General features: G+C 50.5%; 1 protein-coding gene across 1 annotated transcript; it reads left to right on the forward strand.

Annotated features, from left to right (window-relative positions):
• Positions 1–17,683: 17,683 nt before the first annotated feature.
• Positions 17,684–21,547, forward strand: LOC123060253 (uncharacterized). The gene is made up of 10 exons (XM_044482863.1): positions 17,684–17,877; positions 17,971–18,088; positions 18,422–18,776; positions 18,916–18,949; positions 19,168–19,371; positions 20,002–20,091; positions 20,401–20,466; positions 20,548–20,639; positions 20,729–20,776; positions 21,189–21,547. Exons 3-10 carry the CDS (start codon positions 18,436–18,438, stop codon positions 21,304–21,306), a joined length of 993 nt encoding a protein of 330 aa, XP_044338798.1. The 5' UTR covers positions 17,684–17,877; positions 17,971–18,088; positions 18,422–18,435; the 3' UTR covers positions 21,307–21,547.
• Positions 21,548–22,523: the final 976 nt, after the last annotated feature.

Genomic DNA, 22,523 nt, shown 5'->3' on the forward strand with positions numbered 1-22,523 from the left:
TGGCGCAAGAGCACTTGTCGGCAAAGCATTCCGGCAAGGTTTCTTTTGGCCGACAGCCCTCTAGGATACAACTGCACAAGTAACCAAGTGTGAAGCGTGCCAGTTCCATTCCAAGAAGATACACCAACCAGCTCAAGCTCTCCAGATGATCCCTTTATCCTGGCCATTTTCGGTCTGGGGGCTCGACATCCTCGGCCCCTTTCCCCGAGCAATCGGGGGCTTTGAGTACTTGTACGTAGCAATCGACAAGTTCACAAAGTGGCCGGAAGTGGAACCAGTGAGGAAGGTGACAGCCAGTCAGCAGTCAAGTTCTTCAGGTCGATTGTTTGCCGCTTCGGGATCCCTAACAGGATAATCACCGACAACGGTACGCAATTCACGAGCCGCACCTTCATGCAGTACGTCCAAGATCTTGGCGCCAAGGTCTGCTTCGCTTCTATTGCTCACCCGAGAAGCAACGGTCAAGCGAAGAGGGCAAATGCTGAAGTGCTGCGTGGGCTCAAGACCAGAACTTTAGACATGCTACACAAGTGCAGAAGAAACTGGATCGAGGAGTTGCCGGTGGTTCTTTGGTCGATCAGGACAATGCCAAATCGAGCCACTGGCCAGACACCTTTCGCTCTAGTCTACGGAGCAGAGGCAGTTCTCCCCACGGAACTCGTATACAGGTCACCTCGAGTGCTCGCTTATGACGAGCTTGAGCAAGAGCAGCTACGACAAGATGACGCGCTGCTCCTTGAGGAAGACCATCTTCAGGCTGCTGTACGAGCTGCTCGCTACCAGCAAGCTTTGTGCCGCTACCATAGCCGCAAAGTTAATGCCAGAAGTTTCGAGGAAGGCGACCTTGTTCTTCGGCGTGTTCAGTCCGCCAAGAATTCCAACAAGTTGACGCCGAAGTGGGAAGGCCCTTACCGGGTGAAACGAGTCACTAGGCCTGGTGCTGTCCGCCTTGAGACCGAAGATGCCATTCCGGTGAGCAACTCCTGGAACATTGAGCATCTTCGTAAGTTTTACCCGTAAGGCGCAGTTGCCGGAACCTGTTCCGGCAACCACCCTTTGTACAAGTCTTGCCGCTGTTGCATGTAATCCTTTGTACAAAGCCGGGCACAGACCCCGTGCATAAGTAAAACTCATGTGCTCCGCACATCTTGTCAATTTCATGCTTTCTATTTTTTTGCATGTATTATCTGACACTTTGTGCAGCACTTACTCCCCGGTAAGCAATAACGAGCCGTAAGGCTCCATATCTTTATTTTCTCTTCTTTCTTTTTTCTCAAGGAAAGGAAGGTTCCCTCGCCCACAAGTTTGCCGGGGGGGGGGGGGGAAAGGAGAAGATAATGGTATGGACCAGGCGTCATTCAAGAAAGTTTCACCTTACCGGGAAGCAGACAACAGAAAAGCTAAGTTGCCAAAGTTTGAGCAATCAGATTTTTAAAATTTTTAAGTTATCTCCCTTGAACGACCGCACTTTGTATGGAAAACCTGTGCGTGGAGGAACCAACTCGTAGCTAGTTGCGCCCTTACTTTGTTTCGAGTCCGCTCAATAACTTAAGTGAGCTGCAACTAGTTGCGACAAGGTTTCTTGTCGGTAGCGGCACCGCCAGCAGGCTGCTGACGTCCTGCACTCAGCGCTCGCGGCTCAGGTGCCTGCACCGGCAAGTTCCCTAAAAGTGTAGGGTAAAAAGACATACAAAGGGAGGAATCAAGTAAAGGGAATAACATTGCAATCATTACCTAGAATAGAGTTATATTACAAAGATAGCTTGTCGCGGCTCTAACAGATTGTTTTCATAACATGACAAACAGCGACAAGAAAAGAAGAAACGGGCGGCCTAGTCTACGCGATCGCCTTCGATCCTCTTGATCCCGCTCACCTTATCCACAATGGGTGCGAAAAGGGTCTTGAGCGCCTCCAGATCAACATCCGGCGGTAGGGTCTTGAGGACGTTGGTGAGGTTGAGGCCCGGATTGCGGAAGGCCACCTTCACCAACACCTTTTGAAGAGCTCCCGCGCAGATCCTGCGCGACTCGTCGGCCAGCTGCTTTGGGATCCTCTCCCGGAGTCGCTGGAGGGCCGTCGCCACGCCTTTGAAGAACAAGACGAGCTTGGCGCTGGGTTGGAGGTTCTCGTCGGAGGGATACCCGAGATCCTCCATCCCCAGCTGCGCCAGCTCCCTGTCAATGTCTGCGGCGACATTCACAAGACTCTCCGTCCAATGCTCCACGGTCTCCTTAAAAGCGTTTTGGGCGGCGACAGCACTTTCCAGCAGCACCTTGTCAGCCTTGATCTCTTCCTTCAAGGCCACCTCCTGCTCCTTGGCGCCGTCCAGCGTCTTGGTCAAAGTGGTCAGCTTCAACTCAAGGTCCGCGTTGGAGTCCTTGGCGGCGCTGAGCTCTTTGCCCTTCTCGGCGAGATCGGCCTCCAGCTGCGCCACCTTCGTCTCCAGCTCCTTCTTGGCGGCCTCGGCGGCTGCGGCAGCATCCTCCGCCTGCTTGAGGGCTTCGCCGAATGTTCGCTCGCGCGCGGCAAGCTCCTCCTCGTGGGTGTCAAGGTTGACCTTCCGCTGCGCCAGCTCGCCCTCCTGCGCAGACAGCTTCTCAGCGGCAAGCCGCTGTTGCTCTCTGACTTCATCCTTCTCGAGGAGGAAGGCCTTCTGCGCTTCGACGAGCTGCTCCCGCTCCTCTGCCAGGGACCGGAGAGCTTCCTGGTGGAAACCCCGGAGCTCCTCCGCGCGCTTCTCGATGTCTGCTCCCGTCTTCGTGACAAGCGCCTCGCGGGATTCCAGCTTGGCTTGCCGCGCGTGATAGAGCGACAATAACTTCCGCAGCAGCCGCTCTTCCTCATGCTCGTTGCTGCTGCTGCTCGGCGCGTCAACCAGCGCCAGCCCAGCGGAGGCGAGCACCTCCCCATCAAAGATCTCTCCCTCGACCGGCGCCCTGGAGCTTGACGCCCAGGGGAGGTTGATGAAGACGCCATCACCGGCCTTCAAGTAGACGCCTAGCTGGGGCTCTTTGGAGCCTGGTGCTGCGGCAGCGGCGGACGGGTCGGCGGTCGACGTAGCGCCTGGCGCTCCTGCGGCCTCAGGGCCGTCAGTGCGATCGCCAGACCCCCTCGCCAGTTGCTGCGGCGGCAGCCCTGGCGGCCTCTGCGCCGGCGGGATCGTCAGCACCGGCTGCTTCTTCGGTGGCAGCAACGTCGTCGGCAGCAGCCTCGGTCTCCATCGGCTCCGTAGCAGATGGGTCTGACAGCCGGAAAAGGGGGAAAAGTCAAGCAAAAACCCAAGAAGATCAAAAGAAGAAGAACCCAAGGGAAGTCTTGCAGCGAAAGGATTACCTGTACCGGGTTCTGCAGTCGTGGTCTCCGTCGTCGGGGGGCCGCTGGTGCTGTCCCTTGCCGGAGACTTCTCCCTTATCGGAAAGCTCTGCCTTGCCGGAGGACTCTCCCTTGGCTCCTGGTGGGGCTGCTCTGCTCCTACACAAACCAGCAGTCAGATATCAGCAAAGACAGAGTATCCATGCGCATCTCACAGCAGAAAGCAAACCATATACTTACGCTGGGGGCCGCTCTGGAGAAAAGTTGTCGGGTCCGGCAAGGTTGTCTCGGGCGCACCCCCTGCTGTCGCAGTGGTTCGTCCTCGATGACGATCACCGGGACCTTGGCTCTCTTCGCTGCTCTCTGGGCCAGAGTCCTCAAAAAGAACAAGTCCAGAGTAAAGCAAATGAGATACAAGACAAAACAGCAAGGATTGAAGAACTGCAAGTACAACAAGAGAATCTTACTCTTCTTCTTCTTCCTCATCGGAGCTAAACGCGGAGAAGTCGAAGTCCGGCCCACGTCTGGCGCGAGGAGGCGGAGGAGAGGTTTCCCTTGGCCGCTTGGCGGGAACAGTGGCGGTGGTCTGAGACGACCCCGCTCCGGCTGCCGCCGCGGCGTGAGAAGCGGCAGGAGCAGAAGCGGTGGTCCGGGAGGACCCCGCTCCAGTTGCCATCGCAGCATGAGGTGCTCCCGCGGCAACATTGCTTGCCGCGGTGGAGCGTGTCGCGCGGCGCGGCGGCTGTTGACTCGCTTGCCGCTCCGCTACGTCCCCGGCCTTGCGGAGACGCCTTCTTGGTGGAGATGGAGGCTTTGCTTGCGGCGAGCTGTCTGAAGATGAGGTGGAAGAGGAGTTGATCTCCAGCGAGCCGCTCGTATCCTTGGCGAGCTCGCTCGACCCGGCGCCATGCCCGGCAAGTTCTTTCTCGCCGATGCGCTCCTCTCGCTCGGCACGGCTTCCCGCCTCTGCTGCATCTGCCTCCTCCACGGTGAATCCAAATTCGCCCGCGGCTGCGGCTGTCGCCGCCTCTTCCAGCCTGGTGGCGATGCGTGTCATCTCCTCATCGGTGGTGTCGCGGGTGAGGCTCCTTCTCGTCGGGGCGGATCGCCACTTCTACCAAGCCATCGAAGAATTGCTGCACGACGTCGTCCGCAGGCTCTTGCCAAGTTGGGACAATTCCATGCGAGTCGCACAATGGCATCATTACACGGATGCGGTCGAGCGCGAAGTTGTTGCACAGCGGAACGACGCCCCCCGGCAACCTGAACACTTCGGGATGTTGGGGGTCATACTTGAACAGCTCCTGGAGCATCGCGTTGAGCTTCAGAACAGTGAAGTTGAAGTTGAGGCCCGGCCGCAGCCTCATGATATCCGCCGCATTCTTGAACTCCCAGGCGGGTCTCCCTCATTTCTGCAGGGGGGCGATGCGGCGGCGAAGAAAATCTGCGCCAACAGCGCCTACAGTGAGCTCGGCAAGCCTGAGGCGTAGGATCCGGGTGACAGCAATCTTCAGCCTGTCATCTTCCGAGGCCACGTCACTCCAATCGCTGCCGTGTGCTACTGGGGTTTGGCGCCGGGTGGTAAACGGCTGCGGGTTCTCCTCATCAATCCAGCACCAGTCTGCTCTCCATTCCTCCCACTTGCCGCGGAACTCTCCCTCCAGATAAGTTTCCTTCTTGCCGGCCCTTGAGATCCAGGCGATTCCGCCGGATAAAGGCTCTCCTCTCTCTACTCGGGGTATAAAGAAATGGCGAAAGAGGGCTACATTGGGATGGACTCCGACAAAGTTTTCGCAGAGATGTGCGAAAACTGCCATGGTCAGAACGGCATTGGGGGTGAAGTCGAGGAGGTGGAACCTGTAGGTGTTCATGATATCGCAGAAGAACTCAGAGAAGGGCGGGCAGAGCCCGCAGTAGAAGAACAAGGCGAAGAAAGGGTATCCGTTTGGAGCCGTCTTCCAAGCGGCGGCGGGGAGTACCTTCGTGCGCGGATGCGCTCGCGTCTCCGTCGACCAGAAGAGGTAGTAGTTCTCCCTTAGCTCCCTCGCGGCGAGCTTGGGGGGGAAGACCGCCCGCTCCTTTCGCAGCGCCGCAAGCTGCTGGGCCTCGGTCGACTTCACAACCTTCCCCTTGTCGGCTTTTGGAGCCATGGCGGAAGTGGTGGAGGAGGTCGACAGCGTTGGTGGTGCTGGTGGCGATGGGGGGCGGAGCGCTGCTCTCTTTCGACTTTGGGAAGACAAGGGAGCAGCGGAAATTTCCAGATTGAAGCAGAAACTGGCGAATGGGTGAACTACCCCTGTTTCCCCTGCTTATAAAGAGGGAGGGGCGGACGTTCCGCATTTCCGAATAAAGAAACCACCCACGATCTCTCCCACGATGCCGCATTCAACGCGTGCCGTTCGGGGAGGGCGCGATGGATACAGAGAGAGATACGGCGTAACCTAGGCCGCGCGTGCCCGTGCCCTGTTTTGGGCCTGGCCCAACAGCGCTCGGCACCGTGTATGGCCCAGGCCCGGGGGCTCCTATCGGTGTACTAGAGTAGGGGTACCCTAGTATCCCGAACTTGTGCACGGGCAGTCGTAACATCCCGCGGCAAGGCTTGCCGGGTGACCGCCAAGGTCCTCCGTGGTTCCTTTGGAGCCATTCAAGAACAAAGTATACATACCAAGGAGACAAGACCCCGGCAAGAGGAGCTTGCCGGGAAGGCCGACCAAGGCATCTCAAGACCCCGGCGAGAGGAGCTTGCCGGGAAGGCCAACCAAGGCATCTCAAGGAACTTGCCGCGACGCGCCACGCGTCCCGGCAAGGCCCGGTGAGCGACAAGCTCCCGGGCACGACAAGACAACGACCACGGCAAGGCGCTTGCCGCGGCAAGCCACCACTCTGTGCCTGCGCTCCAGTGCATCCACCAACGTGTCGCCCTGGGACCCTTCCAGGCGTACGTGGCGGGAGGCTGTGCAGCAAGCGGCACGCGGTGGCAAGCGGAGCTGACAAGATTGCCATCGTGGCGAGCGGTGGCGTCCCTGACGGTCCCTTTTGCACTGTTTAGGCGACACAGACGGGCATTTAATGCCCTTGTCCCCTGCCGTCAGGGTTAGGTATGATACACTGTAGCAGGTAGCTGTCCCTACCGCAGCACCTTTCCATTTTTACCCTTTGTCTCCGTTGCCACCTGTTGGTGACCCCTTGAGCATATAAAAGGAGGCCCATGCGCAACGTAGAGGGGGGGTTTTTTTTGGGGGTTTCGGGGAAAACAGAACACTCACGCTCGGTCTCGCTAGCTGCTGGTGTGTACTGTAGCACTCCACGCTCCCGAGCAAGAACTCAATACAAACCACTAAGCAGGAGTAGGGTTTTACGCATCCGTGCGGCCCGAACCTGGGTAAACTGCTCGTGTGTTCGCCTCGATCCGCTCTTCGTGCGACCTCCGCCCCCGCCGAACCGAAAGGGACTCGGCCCGCTGGTCCCATAGGTGTTCATGGATCAGTCCCCCGACAGTACCATAATCTTCGTGATAGAGAGTCTTTTGTTTTGTCACTTTCATATACTAGTGGGAACTTTTCATTATAGAACTTGGCTTGTATATTCCAACAATGGGCCTCCTCAAGTGCCCTAGGTCTTCGCGAGCAAGCAAGTTGGATGCACACCCACTTAGTTTCTTTTGTTGAGCTATCATACATTTATAGCTCTAGTGCATCCGTTGCATGGCAATCCCTACTACTTGCATTGACATCAATTGATGGGCATCTCCCTAGCCCATTGATTAGCCATGTCGATGTGAGACTTTGTCCTTTTTGTCTTCTCCACATAACCCCCTCATTATATTCTATTCCACCCATAGTGCTATATCCATGGCTCACGCTCATGTATTGCGTGAAAGTTGAAAAAAGTTTGAGATTACTAAAGTGTGAAACAACTGCTTGGCTTGTCATCGGGGTTGTGCATGATGAGAGCATTCTTGTGTGATGAAAATGGAACATGACCAAACTATATGATTTTGTAGGGATGAACTTTCTTTGGCCATGTTATTTTGAGAAGACATGATTGCTTAGTTAGTATGCTTGAAGTATTATTATTTTTATGTCAATATTAAACTTTTGTCTTGAATCTTATGGATCTGAATATTCTTGCCACAATAAAGAGAACTACATGGATAAATATGTTAGGTAGCATTCCACATCAAAAATTCTATTTTTATCATTTACCTACTCGAGGACGAGCAGGAATTAAGCTTGGGGATGCTGATACGTCTCCAACATATCTATAATTTTTGCTTGTTTCATGCCATTATATTATCTGTTTTGGATGTTTATGGGCTTTATTATACACTTTTATATTATTTTTGGGACTAACCTATTAACCCAGAGCCCAGTGCCAGTTTCTGTTTTTTCCTTGTTTTAGAGTATCACAGAAAAGGAAAATCAAACGGAGTCCAATTGACCTGAAACTTCACGGAACTTATTTTTGGACCAGAAGAAGCCCACGGAGTATCGAGCATGGACCAGGAGAGTCCCGGGCTGCCCATGAGGGTGGGGGGCGCGCCCACCCCCCCTAGGCGCACCCCCTGCCTCGTGGACAGACCGGAGATCCACCGACGTACTTCTTCCTCCCATATATACCCATATACCCTAAAAACTTTGGGGAGCACAATAGATCAGGAGTTCCACCGCCAGAAGCCTCCATAGCCACCGAAAACCAATCTAGACCCGTTCTGGCACCCTGCCGGAGGGGGAAATCCCTCTCCAGTGGCCATCTTCATCATCCCGGCGCTCTCCATGACGAGGAGGGAGTAGTTCTCCCTCGGGGCTGAGGGTATGTACCAATAGCTATGTGTTTGATCTCTCTCTCAATCTCTCTCTCTCTCTCTTGTTCTTGAGGTGGTACGATCTTGATGTATCGTGAGCTTTGCTATTATAGTTGGATGTTATGATGTTTCTCCCCCTCTATCTCCTTGTGATGAATTGAGTTTTTCCTTTGAAGTTATCTTATCGAATTGAGTCTTTAAGGATTTGAGAACACTTGATGTATGTCTTGCGTGGGATACCCGTGGTGACAATGGGGTATTCTATTGATCCACTTGATGTATGTTTTGGTGATCAACTTGCGTGTTCCGCCCATGAACCTATGCATAGGGGTTGGCACACATTTTCGTCTTGACTCTCCGGTAGAAACTTTGGGGCACTCTTTAAGGTCCTATGTGTTGGTTGAATTGATGAATCTGAGATTGTGTGATGCATATCGTATAATCATACGCACGGATACTTGAGGTGACATTGGAGTATCTAGGTGACATTAGGGTTTTGGTTGATTTGTGTCTTAAGGTGTTATTCTAGTACGAACTCTAGGGTTGTTTGTGACACTTATAGGAATAGCCCAATGGATTGATTGGAAAGAATAACTTTGAGGTGGTTTCGTACCCTACCATAATCTCTTCGTTCATTCTCCGCTATTAGTGACTTTGGAGTGACTCTTTGTTGCATGTTGAGGGGTAGTTATATGATCCAATTATGTTATTATTGTTGAGAGGACTTGCACTAGTGAAAGTATGAACCCTAGGCCTTGTTTCAACGCATTGTAATACCATTTGTGCCCACTTTTATCATTAGTTACCTTGCTGTTTTTATATTTTCAGATTACAAAAACCTATATCTACTATCCATATTGCACTTGTATCACCATCTCTTCGACGAACTAGTGCACCTATACAATTTATCATTGTATTGGGTGTGTTGGGGACATAAGAGACTCTTTGTTATTTGGTTGCAGAGTTGGTTGAGACTGACCATCTTCATCCTACGCCTCCTACGGATTGATAAACCTTAGGTAATCCACTTGAGGGAAATTTGCTACTGTCCTACAAACCTCTGCACTTGGAGGCCCAACAACGTCTACAAGAAGAAGGTTGTGTAGTAGACATCATGAATCACTGGGAGCTCCGTATGCAAGCATCCTCATTGCTATCGTGCACTTCTGGATTGAGGTGAATCCAAGTTTGCCGGTGCAATCCTTCTTGCACTTGAAGTAGCTGTCAAACTCCCGGATGGAATTCACAATCATGAGGAAAAGCTTTCGGCTCATCTGATAACGGCGCTGAAATACTTTGTCGCCATTTAGTGGAGCGTTGGTGAAGTAGTCGGAGTAGAGCATGCAGTAACCTTCGAGACGATGCCGATTCTTTGCGTACATCCGCCCCGGTGCCGAGCCACCTCGCCGCGGCTTTTCATTGCTCGCCAGCAGGCCTCTAGGGCGGCGAGGACCATGAGATGTTTCACTTCCTGGACGTCGGCCTCGGCTTCCTCCTCCAGCAACGTGGCGAGCGCCTCCTCGTCGTCCGAGTCCATTGCCAAGGCAGGCAAATTGCCGAACACCTTGCGGACGCGGTGGGCGCGCACCCGCCGCTACATTGCCCCTCCGCGGCCGGAACGCTGGAAAAATCGCCTAGCCAGTGGTGGAGAGGCTGCCTCGGCGAAACGTCTACTCTTTTTTCGGCGCGGAATGGGCTATCTAGCGGTGGTGGGCGGTGGGCGGCGCCGGGATCAGCCAGTTGGCGGCCGAGCGCGCGGGGGGTGGGAGGCGAATCTGGACGATAGGATTGACTTTTCGCCTAACGGTGTGGGTCAGACGTGCTTTTCCCTTGCGCCGGAGCCCCCGAGCGCCCCACAGTGCGCTCGGTTCGTCCTGCGATCGCCGGGCCCAAAAACGGGCCGAGCCGGCGGATTTTGGCGTCCTGGGGGCGCGACTGGGGCGTTTTTTCAGCACCGGCACGGAAAAAGTCGCCCGGGGGCCTGTTGGGGGCGCGGCTGGAGATGCTCTAAGGGGTCGTGTGACAAAGCTAAATCTGGCAGATGTAGGGTAGGGGGTCCCGAACTAAGCATCTAGATGCGATGGTAGCAAGAACGCGAGGTTTTACCCAGGTTTGGATCTCCAAGGAGATAATACCATATGTCCTACTTGTGTGTTTTGCTTTGGGTTGGAGTACAAAGTATAGATGATCTATCCCGAGATTGTTATTGTGCTTCTACGAGCCCTTCCCCTCAGTTTATATAGATATAAAGGAGGAGTTCTAGGGTTCAAGTATCCTAGTCTCCGGCGAATCTACTTCTAATACAACAAGCCTTTGGGAGCTTTCCATTGATACGCCATGGGCCGTCTGTTGTGGCCCACTAAACACGAGGTTCCTTGGCCCGAACAACTAGGCCGAGAGACAATGTGATGAGAGAACCCCCCCCCCCCCCGCTCCAAGCCGGGATACCGTCATCACACGCTTAAGGGAAGAGAGCTACAAGGTTGGATCTGACTTTCACTAGTCGGATGTTATCCAACCAGGGGCCGAGTAGACCTTTGGGCATCTTGAGTCCAAGTGGGTCTCAAGTGTTGAGTCCCTGATGGGATGTCTATATAAGTGGATGGATACCCGCGGTGCGAGGTAATCGATTGATCGAAGTTGGATCAAAGGTTGGTCAGGCTATAACTACAAGAGTTGCACCTAGCGACTTCTCCATGCTCAGGCAGTGCGACCGGACCTAGCAGTCCGCTTCTCGGCATTCCTATTGTACATGTTGATGCTATTAGAGGAAGTGCGCTTGCGCGGCTCTGATGAGACTGTTCGAGGCATCCGACGATTGACTATACGTGGGAGATCGACGATGAGGAGGACTCTGGGATGCGCTGCTCTGACTCTTGTTCCAGTGGCGCGCAGTTTATTGTTCCGCACAACAAAAGGGTTCCCAGAAGATTGGATCGAGTTCCACGCCGCATTGACGATCTCAGTAAAACTCTCCACCTTTGTCGAGAAAGATTTGAGATTGAACCTTGTGCCCAAATGAAAATCTGCGTTGAGTTCCAGCAGAAGATGTCAAGTATCTGACAACAAACCATCTATGGAACACTATGATTTGAGTTGTGTTATACTTCAACTCTTTTGACTAGCATGTATGCAAGTCACCGCCAATGATCGATAAATCACCATTGATTTATAGAACAAATACAAGCGACCAACAATCCACTAAGTCGTCGTTGATTGTTCTTACTGCAACAACAGGACACAAGGTGCAACTCAATTGATTCTACTGCGAGTGTTTGCAACTGTCGTGTGGTGTATTCAGGTCGGCCGATTGCGCCACAAATTATGAGTTATTAAGACCTAAAGGCCTCGAATGCGCGGCCTACGCTTCTAGAATGAAAGAAACGCAATTGATTTTTGGTCAAGTGCCAATTGGACACTCCCAAACTCGTCTCTTCCTTGGTGACACTGTTTGGCGATTTGTGACTGCCCCGGGTGGCAAAGACAAAACGGCACAAGCAAACGACTCCTGCCGACGAGTCAGCCACGCCAAGTCGGAGGGAGAAGCGGAGATGTCATCGGGTCCACCACGTCACCCGCCCACATCGCCACCACCGTGGACCGTGGAGCGCCCTGGAATCAGACACTGGATACGTGGCTCCCCACGGCCGGCCTCCCTCTTTCTTCACTCCCCCCACCCCACAGCCGCCGACTCCTGTCTATGGTTGCGAGCGAGTGAGACTGGTAGACGGGACACCAGTCCACGACTCCCGGGCCCCGACTCTTCCGGAGATCCCTCCGTCCCTGGCGCCGGCGACCTTAGAGGAAGACCGGAAAACTGACAGTGCCGTGGGTAAAGATCGATCCACGCCCCACCCCCTGGTCCTATCCCCAGCATTTATGATTCGCGATGTACTGATGCGCATGCGTTTCTCTGATCTGATAGCGGTAATCAGGCGGAGCTGGTGATATAGGGAGGCGTGAGCTTGGAGAAGGCCGCTTCTTTCCTTCTTCCCCCACGCTCGTCAGGGAGTGCGGTTCTACTAACGGATCACTGGTAATTAGCTCTGTTCTGTTTGAGGCTTCTTGATGCCCACTGTTTACTGTTCTTGTGTTCCGTGTGGGTGTGGACTGGATCACGGAATCAAGGCGCAAAGCTTGCGTCTTTGCCTTTTCCGTGGGGGCACCACCTGATTCCATTCCCCCTTTTCTTTCACTGTTCGGCAAATACCTCCGTTTGTCGGCATGGAACAGGGGAAAATGCCTTTTTTGTCATATCCACAAGTATGGTATATTAGTGTCCAAATTTGCAGAAAAGCCTGACAAAATATGTTGGTTTGATACGTGTCTTGCTGCCCTTACTGTCACCGGGAAAGCATAGATATACTTTGTCCCATCTTGTTATCCTTGATGGCAACAATACAATACGTGCCTTGCTGCCCTTACTGTCACTGGGAAAGGACACCGCAAGATTGAACCCAAAGCTAAGCACTTCTCCCATTGCAAGATAATTCGAAGAGACTTGCAAAGATAACCAATCATACATAAAAGAATTCAGAAAAGATTCAAATATTATTCATAGATAGACTTGATCATAAACCCATAATTTATCGGTCTCAACAAACACACCGCAAAAAGAAGATTACATCAAATAGATCTCCACAAGAGAGGGGGAGAACTTTGTATTGAGATCTAAAAAGAGAGAAGAAGCCATCTAGCTACTAACTATGGACCCGTAGGTCTGAAGTAAACTACTCACACTTCATCGGAGAGGCTATGGTGTTGATGTAGAAGCCCTCCGTGATCGATGCCCCCTCCGGCGGAGCTCCAGAACAGGCCCCAAGATGGGATCTCGTGGATACAGAAAGTTACGGCGGTGGAATTAGGGTTTTGGCTCCGTCTCTGATGGTTTGGGGGTACGTGGGTATATATAGGAGGAAGAAGTACGTCGGTGGAGCAACAGGGGCCCCACGAGTGTGGAGGACGCGTCTGGGGGGTAGGCGCGCCCCTACCTCGTGGGCTCCTGTTAGCTGGCTTGACGTAGGGTCCAAGTCTCCTGAGTTGTATTCGGTGAGAAAATCACGTTCCCAAAGGTTTCATTCCATTTGGACTCCGTTTGATATTTCTTTTCTTCGAAACCCTAAAACAGGCAAAAAACAGCAATTCTGGGCTGGGCCTCCAGTTAATAGGTTAGTCCCAAATAATAAAGCCCAATAATGTCCAAATCAGTAGATAATATAGCATGGAGCAATCAAACATTATAGATACGTTGGAGACGTATCAGTGTCATACCTAGTGCATCGGGTCCAATGAAAATCTTTTGTGACAATACTGGTGCAATTGCCTTGGCAAAGGAATCCAGATTTCACAAGAGAACCAAGCACATCAAGAGACGCTTCAACTCCATCCGAGATCAAGTCCAGGTGGGAGACATAGAGTTTGCAAGATACATATGGATCTGAATGTTGCAGACCCGTTGACTAAGCCTCTTCCACGAGCAAAACATGATCAGCACCAAGGCTCCATGGGTGTTAGAATCATTACTGTGTAATCTAGATTATTGACTCTAGTGCAAGTGGGAAACTGAAGAAAATATTCCCTAGAGGCAATAATAAAGTTATTATTTATTTCCTTATATCATGATAAATGTTTATTATTCATACTAGAATTGTATTAACCGGAAACATGATACATGTGTGAATACATAGACAAACAGAGTGTCACTAGTATGCCTCTACTTGACTAGCTCGTTGATCAAAGATGGTTATGTTTCCTAGCCATAGACATGAGTTGTCATTTGATTAACGGGATCACATCATTAGGACAATGATGTGATTGACTTGACCCATTCCGTTAGCTTAGCACTTGATCGTTTACTATGTTGCTATTGCTTTCTTCATGACTTATACATGTTCCTATGACTATGAGATTATGCAACTCCCGTTTATCGGAGGAACACTTTGTGTGCTACCAAACGTCACAACGTAACTGGGTGATTATAAAGGTGCTCTAAAGGTGTCTCCGAAGGTACTTGGCGTATTTTGAGATAAGGATTTGTCACTCCGATTGTCGGAGAGTTATCTCTGGGCCCACTCGGTAATGTACATCACTATAAGCCTTGCAAGCATTGTAACTAATGAGTTAGTTGCGGGATGATGTATTACAGAACGAGTAAAGAGACTTGCCGGCAACGAGATTGAACTAGGTATTGAGATACCGACGATCGAATCTCGGGCAAGTAACATACCGATGACAAAGGGAACAACGTATGTTGTTATGTGGTTTGACCGATAAAGATCTTCATAGAATATGTGGGAGCCAATATGAGCATCCAGGCTCCCCTATTGGTTATTGACCGGAGACGTGTCTCGGTCATGTCTACATAGTTCTCGAACCCGTAAGGTCCGCACGCTTAAAGTTCGGTGATGATCGGTATTATGAGGTTTTGTGTTTTGATGTACCGAAGGTAGTTCGGAGTCCTGGATATGATCACGGACATGACGAGGAGTCTCTAAATGGTCGAGACGTAAAGATCGATATATTGGATGACTATGTTCGGACACCGGAAAGGTTCCGGAAGGTTTCAGACATATACCGGAGTACCGGGGGGTTACCGGAACCCCCCGGGGGCTTAATGGGCCTACATGGGCCTTAGTGGAAATAGATGGCAGCAAGGGGAGTGTGGGGCGCGCCCCCCAAGGCCCAAACCGAATTGGTTTAGGGCAAGGGGGGCGGCCCCCTCTTTCCTTCTCCTCTTCTCCCTTTCCTCCCTCCTCTCCTACTCCTACTAGGAATAGGAGGAGTCCTACTCCTAGTGGGAGTAGGACTCCCCCTTGGCGCGCCTCTCCCTGGCCGGCCACGTCCTCCCCATTGCTCCTTTATATACGGGGGCAGGGGGCACCCCATAGACACAACAATTGATCATTGATCTCTTAGCCGTGTGAGGTGCCCCCTCCACCATAATACACCTCGATCATATCGTAGTGGTGCTTAGGTGAAGCCTTGCGTCGGTAGCATCATCATCACCGTCACCACGCCGTTGTGCTGACGAAACTATCCTATAAAGCTTTGCTAGATCGGAGCTCGTGGGACGTCATCGAGTTGAACGTGTGCAGAACTCGGAGGTGTCGTGCGTTCGGTACTTGGATCGGTCGGATCGTGAAGACGTACGACTACATCAACCGCGTTCTGCTAACGCTTCCGCATTCGGTCTACGAGGGTACGTAGACACACTCTCCCCTCTCGTTGCTATACATCACCATGATCCTGTGTGTGCGTAGGAATTTTTTTGAAATTACTAGGTTCCCTAATAGTTTGTTCTCTGCCTCTTCGGTTCCTACACCTTCTGCGGGGTACTCATCAAACCTTTGTCTGCAGGAATAACTGGGCTTCCTTCGATCATCATCGCCCTGTCTGGCACCACTCCTGAGGATGAGGATGGTATGGTAGTATCCTTTAGAAATATTCCGTCCGGGCCAACAAGTCTCTTACGAGCGGGAGGCCCTCCGTTCTGGTTCAGACCACCCGAAGCACTAAGATCCATATTATGATTTTCCTCATCATTAGTGTCACCAGGGTTGCCTCTACCACGGCCATTATTGCCTCCTCGGCCTGGACCCTATCCTCCTCTACCACCTCCTCTGCCCCCTCCTCTGCCCCCTCCTCTTCCTTGGCCAAAAGAGTTAGGAGCATCAAAGTTTACAAGCAGCCATTCTCCCCATTCGCAATCCTCTACCTTATGCATGCCATCTCCACATTCAGTTACTAGATGACCAATAAGTCCACAGAAATAGCAGAAGTCTGGCAAATTTTCATATTCAACAGGATACTTTATGCTCTCCTCAATGTTATTGGTACAAATCTCACAAGCGGCGTATCCAGATCCAGGAGCACACGGGCACGGAGATACTTGGTCTGGACTATTCTCCCATCTTCCACTGATACACGGATTGGTGGTTTTCCAACTTTCCTTGCTATCTTCTCTGCGATCTCTTTCTTCTTCATCAACCCATCGGGAACACCAATGATCCGTGCCCACACTGGGATTCGGTCAAGCTTGTAATCCTTCACGTTGGTGAACCCATCATATTCTTCCATCACCACCGCAAACCCTCTGAATTGCCATGAGCCACCTCCCATGACTTTGTTCCAATCACCCACACACATGAACTGCGCGAGGAATAGGTTCTCCCCCACTGCTTTGAAGGTGACCCCCTGTGTTGTCATCCACGCATTGCGCATCGATTTATATAGGGCCACATAACTGAAAGGCTTGGTCGTATGAACCCTGAAGATTGCCAACCAACGAACCTCCTGAATCAATTCATCAATCTCACCAGACAGATCTAGATCTTCTTCTTCCTCGCCATGCAGGTTTAATCCCGCAAACTTGTTCTCCAGGGTTGGCCCTGATTTGCCACTTCCAGCGCCAGCACCAGATCCGCTCGCCGCCGGCGGCGGCATCGTCTCTTTCCCAGCCATGCAACGGGATCACACAGGTCGCAACCCTACCAGGAACAAGCCGGGGCGGCAGCCGTGGATGGTTTGAAGACTAGATCGGTATCACTCGGGGGTAGATGGGGAACTCCCGCAGTTGCCGCGAGAGGAAGTTGGAACCCTAGAAAAACCCTAGGGGATATCAGCAGAACATGGCATGTCAAGAGTCAAGACGTGTTTGTTGGGTCATCAAACAAAAATAAAAAGAAAGGTGGCGTCGCGACGGTGCCCTATAGTTGGTAACAACATCCAGCCGATAAATGACCTCCAGAGTGATTGAAATTTGCAGGCTGATATTACCAATCCATTTGTCGCTCCAACGTTATAACTTATAAGCACTTCCCTGTGGCACGCCATTTATTGTTCCGCACAACAAAAGGGTTCCCAGAAGATTGGATCGAGTTACGCCTCTCAGCCAAACTCCAGCAGAAAGCTTTGAACATGAACCTTGTACCCAAATGAAAATCTACGTTGAGGTCCAGTAGAAGAGGGCAAGTATTCCATCTTTGGAACACTATGACTTGAGTTCATGTTATACTTCACCTCTTTTGACTAGCATGTATGCAAAGTCATAGACAATGATCGATAAATCACCATTGATTTACAAAACAAATACAAGCGACAAACAATCCACTAAGTCGTCGTTGATTGTTCTTGCTGCAACAACAGGACACAAGGTGCAACTCTATTGATTCTGCCGCGATTGTTTGCAAGTGTCGCGTGGTGTATTTAGGTCGGCAGACTGTGCCACAAAATATGAGTTATTAATACCTAATGGCTTTTTTTTAGAATGAAAGAAACGCAATTGATTTTTGGTCAAGTGCCAATTGGACACTCCCAAATTCGCCTCTTCCTCGGTGACGCTTGTTTAGACGCAAACCCGCGTGGCCGTTAGCGATTTGTGTGTTACGTGCGGACACTGTTTGGCGATTTGCAAAACGGCACAAGCAAACGACTCCTGCCGACGACGAGTCAGCCACGCCAAGTCGGAGGGAGAAGCGGAGATGTCATCGGGTCCACCACGTCACCCGCCCACATCGCCACCACCGTGGACCGTGGAGCGCCCTGGAATCAGACACTGGATACGTGGCTCCCCACGGCCGGCCTCCCTCTTTCTTCACTCCCCCCACCCCACAGCCCCCGACTCCTGTCTATGGTCGCGAGCGAGTGAGACTGGTAGACGGGACACCAGTCCACGACTCCCGGGCCCCGACGCTTCCGGAGATCCCTCCGTCCCTGGCGCCGGCGACCTCAGAGGAAGACCGGAAAACTGACAGTGCCGTGGGTAAAGATCGATCCACGCCCCACCCCCTGGTCCTATCCCCAGCATTTATGATTCGCGCTGTACTGACGCGCACGCGTTTCTCCGATCTGACAGCGGCAATCGGGCAGAGCTGGAGAGATAGGGAGGCGGGAGCTTGGAGAAGGCCGCTTCTTTCCTTCTTCCCCCACGCTCGTCAGGGAGTCCAGCGTTCGGGTCTACTGACGGATCACCGGTAATTAGCTCTGCTCTGTCCCCCTTTCTCTCTGTCTCCCACCTGCGCCGCGAGGCTTATTGATGCCCGCTGTTTACTGTTCTTGTGCTCCGTGTGGGCGTGGACTGGATCACGGAATCATGGCGCAAAGCTTGCGTCTTTGCCTTTTCCGTGGGGGCACCACCTGATTCCATTCCCCTTTTTCTTTCACTGTTCGGCAAATATCTCTGTTTGTCGGCATGGAACAGGGGAAAATGGCTTTTCTCTTGGTCACATCCACAAGTATGTATATTATTATACAGTTCTGTAGAAAAGCCTGACAAAATATGTTATCATTTGTCAATTTGGTGTCAGCATTGCAATCAGCCATGGTCATGGACACCACTGACCCGGGCTACTGGCTCAACTGGAGGTTCATGCTCTGCGCGACCTGGGTCTACTCCTGTATGGCCCTGGCGTTCTACTTGATCTGGAAGTACGAGGGGCCAAGTTCGCCGGCCGGCAACGACGAGGGGGGCGACAGAGAGGAGGCTCGGCCCAGGATCGGACCCGGAGTTGTGTATCTTGAGGACTGCTGGAAGCCGTGCCTTGAGGAGATCCATCCCGCTTGGCTGCTGGCTTTTCGCCTTGTGTCGTTCTTGTTCATGGCTTCGGTGCTTGTCTCTGATGTTATTGTCGATGGATGGACCGTCTTCCTTTACTACACTCAGTAAGCTACTTCTTCCTTCCTCGTATTGCTGCCTGTGAAGTTTCGCTAACAACAGCTGAAAGATAACGCGAAGTATCCATTTCGTACCAAGTAATATTCAGAAACTTATTTGATTTTGTTTGTTCTCTACATTTGACAGGTGGACCTTCTTGCTTGTCACCTTGTACTTTGGGGTATGTTGTTTGCTACAGTAAACTTGTTGTGACCACTTATTCTTGCCTACACATGAGAATGACAACAACATGTTCTGCCAGAATTTGAACAAATGGCCAATATAAAATATTTTTTGATTGTATAGCACGCAATTTGTTGTATCCGCATGCTTCCTCATTGCCTATTTTGCTGTCACTTACTAGGTGATACCTCTAACGTGCACCTTCTTCATCTTTAGCTTGGTTCGGTGCTTTCTTTCTATGGATGTTATCAGTACGCGTGCAAGACGGCTAAATCTGATGGAGATCATGGCTCTTATATCATTGCTCCAACGGGGGAAAGTACATACGACGATTCCATCAAAAGTTCTTGTTTCAATAGAACACATAATGGCCGGGAAATTGCAGGATTTTGGGGTTATCTGTTCCAGATTATGTTTCAGGTAATTCGTCATATTTATTTAAATACAAAGTGCACATGATTTTCCGAGTTTTAACTGCTGAACAGTAGGTGTGTTGTGATTGATGCTTACTTACTTACGAAGCCTTTTATCCCAAACAAGTTGGGGTAGGCTAGATATGAAACCCTTTCACGAGGACTTCCCAGGAGGTCACCCATCCTAGTACTACTCTTGCCCAAATGGGTTTCATACCCAAAAGACTGGCTAGTTTTTACGTTGGCTCGCCAAGCCTATCACAACCCTTAGATATGAAACCCTTTCACGAGGACTTCCTAGGAGGTCACCCATCCTAGTACTATTCTCGCTCAAATGGGTTTCATACCTATGGGACTGGCTAGTTTTTACGTTGGCTCGCCAAGCCTATCACAACCCTCCTCCTTTACCCGGGCTTGGGACCGGCTATGCCTAGAAGACATAGGCGGAGTTGTGTTGTGATTGATGGAAAAAACAAATAACATAATCTGAAAATGTAATTGCTTGACATGTAATTCTTTTACATTATTATAGCTATTCTTTAACTGAAAGCATTATGAACTTTGGCCAGCCGATGAATGGTGATGATTACGGATTTGGTGTTTGTTGCCCGCCCGATTTTGATATGCTTGTTTTCAGACAAATGCAGGTGCTGTGATGCTTACGGATATGGTGTTTTGGTTCATTCTCTACCCTTTTCTTGCCCGGAATCAGTATCAAATGAATTTTGTGAGTTTTCGATCACAGATTTTACAAACTGTATTCTCTGGGACCTTTTAAGTTAGTATTTGTTAGTCCAGAGAAATGGGAAGAATTGTTGCCACTTTTTTTATAACCAATACTATGATTTGTTACTTCATTATTGTATTTTTTATTCTAAATCTACTCTAAAACCATACATAGAAGTCTAAATAGGACTCCTCTAGTTCCATCCTGGTTTGGAGCTGTGCTAATGAATGACTGAGTGTCTCACACATCCTTTGGTGAACATATTCTTTGGTGCATGTCTTACTACTGTTTTGTGATTGCATACTGCAGTTGCTGATTGGAACACATTCACTCAATGCTCTCTTCATAATCGGTGATACTGCTTTGAATAGCCTGGTAAATGTCTTGTGCCAGAATATATTGATCCATACCACAATCTTCTGATCTTTATATTGACCGTTTAATCTAAAATTGCAGCGTTTTCCATGGTTTAGAATATCATATTTCATGCTCTGGACAGGACTTTTTGTCAGTGTTCAGTGGATCATCCATGCTAATGTGTCGATTTGGTAATACTTTTACTTACATCTCACTTTATTATATTGAATCTTAATTGTGGAAAAAATATTCTTGTGTTTATGTTATACTATTTTTCCAGGTGGCCTTACCCATTCCTAGACTTGACATACCCTCGAGCACCTGTCTGGTAAGTTCTGCTTGACAAAAAGTACTTTTGTAGTGCTATTCTTCCATGTGCAGCTGCTTCATTAATGAATTAGTACCTTTGTATACAATCTAGACTGGGCATGGTACATACCTAGCATTCATAAGTCAAGAATGAACTTAGATATCAATCCAGAGTATGGTTGTTTGTTGGGGGATACATTTTGGGGTCAACCGTTGGTGAATAGATTATCAAGAAGACTAGTCAACAGAATTCTGAACAGCTTCATAATCTGATTACTGTTTCAGGTTCTTGCATAAATTTTGATTAAGTTGTTTCAGAATCTTTTTGAGATACTTGATTATAGTGAATTTTTAACATAAATCTCCATTCCTGTTTGAACTTGCAACCTTGCTGCCTTAAACTGTGATCTCAATAAACTGTACTCATGCAGGTACTTGGTGGTGGCACTGCTTCACTTCCCTTGTTATGGCCTCTTCGCCCTAGTCCTGAGGATCAAGAGATCTCTCCTGGAAAGCTGGTTCCCACATAGTTACACATACGTGAAGTAGACAAAGAAGATACACATATACTGGCACAATTTACTCCCATTTCCCCCTTGTCCTGAAAATCGCATGGAGCTTCTGCTACTACACAATGAGCCGCATTCTTCGGAGTTAGGTGCCTGTAATTCCTTGCACTTGAAAGCACGGGCTCTTTACGGGGTTCTTTACTCAAAAGTGGACGTGTGAATTGCCACGACGTATGTTCGCCAAAATTTTGAGATGCATGGCTTCTTTGAAGTTTGAACCAGGTGTTGTGCCATTTCTCTGCGGTTTTACTAAAATCCCAGTGGGGAATTTTGTGCAATCTGACGTGCGACACCCCGCCATTTGATAGCTATACTTTAGTTGCATTTCTTTTCTTGTCCCTCTGCTAATGGCCGCTTCTCCCTCCTCGCACCGCTCTCTTCCAGTCTGTCGGTGGCCATGCCGACGGAGTACCAGATGACCGCGGTGACTGGCGGACGGAGCTTCAGCGCCGTGGCCCACATGTCGATGACCCAACTGCAGGTGCAGTTACGGCACCGAAGCAGTGTCCGTGACTGGCGGAGTACCAGATAACGGCGGTGACGTGGGGCACGCTGCTACCCACCCCGTGCCGCGCTCATTGCCTGTCTGCCACCGCTCTGTGCTGTCGGCCGCTCAAGGCCGTCGCACTGCCTCTCCAAGTCTCCACACAGTGGTGTTTTAGCTTGAATCAATCTCTTTTCGCGTGCGTGCCTGTGTGTCTCGGTGGTATCGATCTGTTTCCGCGTGCGTTGCCGTTGCCTGCGTATTGCGTAACTCGCCGGAATCAACCAACTTGCTTAGACCAACTCTAACGCGCGACCTAAAGGGACGTCCGTTTTGTCCGGATTTTGTCCGTTTGAGGATGACAATGAGGCCGTGTCCGTCCAAATTTGTGGATGCGGCGGCCGTGCGTCCAACGCATGGCCGCATCTCGTCCGTTCACCAGCACACTAGATAAAATGAAAATGATGCATATGAAATGGTTCAAATCAAATATAGCTTTCAAATAGTCTTTACAACCCAATTGAAATTTGTTTGCATGACAAGAAAACAATATCAAATAGTTACAACCCAATCGAAATTTGTTTGCATGACAAGAAATTAAACTCATAGATCTACTGATTGCCAATGTGAGTCTACACATACTCAACCAAGTTATTCTGAAGCTCGACATGAGTATACCAATCACGCAACTTCCGATGAAACTCGATAAACTG

This window comes from Triticum aestivum, chromosome 3A (genome assembly GCF_018294505.1).
Source record: "Triticum aestivum cultivar Chinese Spring chromosome 3A, IWGSC CS RefSeq v2.1, whole genome shotgun sequence".
Classification (NCBI taxonomy): domain Eukaryota; kingdom Viridiplantae; phylum Streptophyta; class Magnoliopsida; order Poales; family Poaceae; genus Triticum; species Triticum aestivum.

Coding starts and splice junctions, on each gene's coding strand:
- LOC123060253 (XM_044482863.1), top strand. CDS start 18,436: ATGGTCATGGACACCACTGACCCGGGCTACTGGCTCAACTGGAGGTTC. Junction 19,372..20,001: donor TGTTCCAGATTATGTTTCAG/GTAATTCGTCAT, acceptor GCTTGTTTTCAG/ACAAATGCAGGTGCTGTGAT. Junction 20,467..20,547: donor ATACTGCTTTGAATAGCCTG/GTAAATGTCTTG, acceptor CTAAAATTGCAG/CGTTTTCCATGGTTTAGAAT.